Raw genomic sequence first — 2,171 nt, 5'->3', positions numbered from 1 at the left:
ACTTCCCCCAGGATTGGTCTTCTCTGCCTGCGGGAACACCCTCGGGCGGCCGGGTGGGGCTGCGGCTGGAGCTTAGCATGGCTCGATAGAGCCGAGACCCCGTGTTGAGGCGGCGCTCCTGTGGGCGGCTGTGGAATCGGCAGATTCGATCTGAGGCCAGATCTCCTCCAGAGTATTCTCATCCCAGTGGATGGACGTCCGTACGTCCCTTTGTGTTCCTCTCCCCGTCCGCCAGCAAGACGCTCTGTCGCTGGCGGCCGCAGTTTTCTGTGAGGTGGGAGGAGAGGAGAGGACAAAGTGGAGATGGCACAGCAGCAGGCCCCGCCAGCTGCTCAAGCGCCCATCGTCGTCGTCGTCGACGAGGTTCAGATCACCAGTGATGCAATGCTCGTCCTCGTTCCAGGGGCTCAACACGTAAAGGACCACACGCCTTGTCTGAGTTGGACCACGGTGTACGACAATGCAGGAGCAGTGACCAGCTACACCCTGGGGCAGAGCGACGCCAAGGGCGCCTTCCTGCCGCGGTGCCGATTCGGCACGCACCAGCAGACAAGTGCTATCCTCGATGGGAACCACATTCTCAATGTGCTCTTCAATGGGGCATTCTGGTCGCGGCTCTTGACCGCTCTGGACGCGGCGAACTTCTTCGCCACCTCCATGGGGAAGATCGGCGTGCTGCACCAGCGACTCGCCGACCTGGCGATGGCCAACCCAGGTGTCTGGATGATCACGCACCCGGACATCTTTCTCGGTGAAGATTTTGACACGCCTGCCGTTCCGGCGCCGGCCGCGGTAATCACCAACAGGGTGGAACCCAACATAATCACCAACAGGGTGGAACCCAATATAATCACCAACAGGGTGGAACCCAATATAATCACCAACAGGGTGGAACCCAATATCGATGGCATCGACAAACAGCACGAACCATCCGGTGTTGGTTGGCGAGCCGACGGTTGCCTTGGCGGGAAGAGGTGGCGGCAGGTTTCGCATGAAAACTGGGTGCGAGAAGTCGGCCTGGTCGTACATGATGGAGGGGCTCGACCCATCAGGAGCGAACCAGCTGGTCTCACCCTGCTCTGTATCGTAGTAGCAGAAGTGGAAGTAGCCATCCGAGTCCACTGCGACAAATACAGCGAGCACCCAGGGCTCCATGACGGTGGGAATCCACCGGCCAGGACCCAGGAGCGGAAGGCCCAGAGAGAAAGCAAAAGGCATGATATAGCAAAGCTCTCTCTGGACGGGGGAACAACCCACACCACACAAGACGCCAAGCACAAAAGAATAACAACACAGTGTACTCAGGCAGTCTCATGCGGAAGAGTCAGAGATACAAAGAGCACCTAAAGGAGCAAGGCATACAGTTGTAGCCTGGCGTTTGTGCCCCGTTTGTGCCGCGTCCCGTGCCCCCGAGTTCATTTTAAAAAAAGGCATACAGCTGTGAAGAGCAGGCATTCTCCTCCGGAGAATGAAAAAACACATTCGCCGTGTTGTTCGCGGCGATCTCTTGGCGGCGAGCTGGAAACGGCCGTTCCTCCGGTTGTGTCCTCCGTTGGACTGTTGTGAGACCCCGCCATCCTGGCCCCCGCCCCTCCCCCCCTCGGGGCCGCACACCACTCCTCTCTCCACGCACGCGGACGGGCTGATGGGACAGAGCTCCGCCCGAGATCGCGACGCCGGCCGCGGCCGCCGCCGCCACCCTCTCCCGCTCGGCCGCCGCTGCCTGGCAGTTGGACTTCTTGCCAGCCCCAATCACCGATGCCTCCCCAAGCGGACGCCACCTGCCTGCGCCCCTCCTCCTCACGATCACGTGGCGCGGCCACCACCCGCCTCACCCGCTCCGGAACCACAGCTACTCCACACACCGCCTCGCTCACGCCCCGCTCGACCACCCTCCGCAGACGCCAGAGCCGCTCGCGCATGGCGCAAAAGCTGTTCAGACTGATCCTTGCCAGCAGCACCGACGCCGCCACCGCCGCCACCGCCGCCACCGCCGCCACCTCCTCCCTTCTTGCACGGCGGAGCGGCGTCGAGACGACACCAGGCGGCGCCACCCCGGCACCGGGCGGCGAACGCTTCTCCGCTCCGCGCCGGTATGCTGCTCCGCCGCGCAAGAAGGGAGGAGGAGGCGGCGGTGGCGGCGGAGGCGGCGGATAAAAAATTGGAGGAGG

The 2,171-nt window shown here is 62.5% G+C and overlaps 1 protein-coding gene across 1 annotated transcript in view; it reads left to right on the top strand.

Moving 5' to 3' along the window:
- Positions 1-303: 303 nt before the first annotated feature.
- The window catches only part of EMIHUDRAFT_245421 (hypothetical protein), a gene marked incomplete at both ends in the record, with an annotated part of 6,034 nt that continues 4,166 nt past the window's right edge, over positions 304-2,171 (top strand). The window contains 2 exons of the mRNA XM_005768271.1: positions 304-751; positions 888-1,066. Of these exons, the coding sequence (XP_005768328.1) occupies positions 304-751; positions 888-1,066 (627 nt within the window). The remainder of the gene's footprint in view (positions 752-887; positions 1,067-2,171) is intronic.

The sequence above is a fragment of the Emiliania huxleyi genome, assembly GCF_000372725.1.
Source record: "Emiliania huxleyi CCMP1516 unplaced genomic scaffold EMIHUscaffold_460, whole genome shotgun sequence".
Classification (NCBI taxonomy): domain Eukaryota; phylum Haptophyta; order Isochrysidales; family Noelaerhabdaceae; genus Emiliania; species Emiliania huxleyi.
Note: the sequence above shows the minus strand (reverse complement) of the source record. Positions and strands in the feature narration are given on the sequence as shown.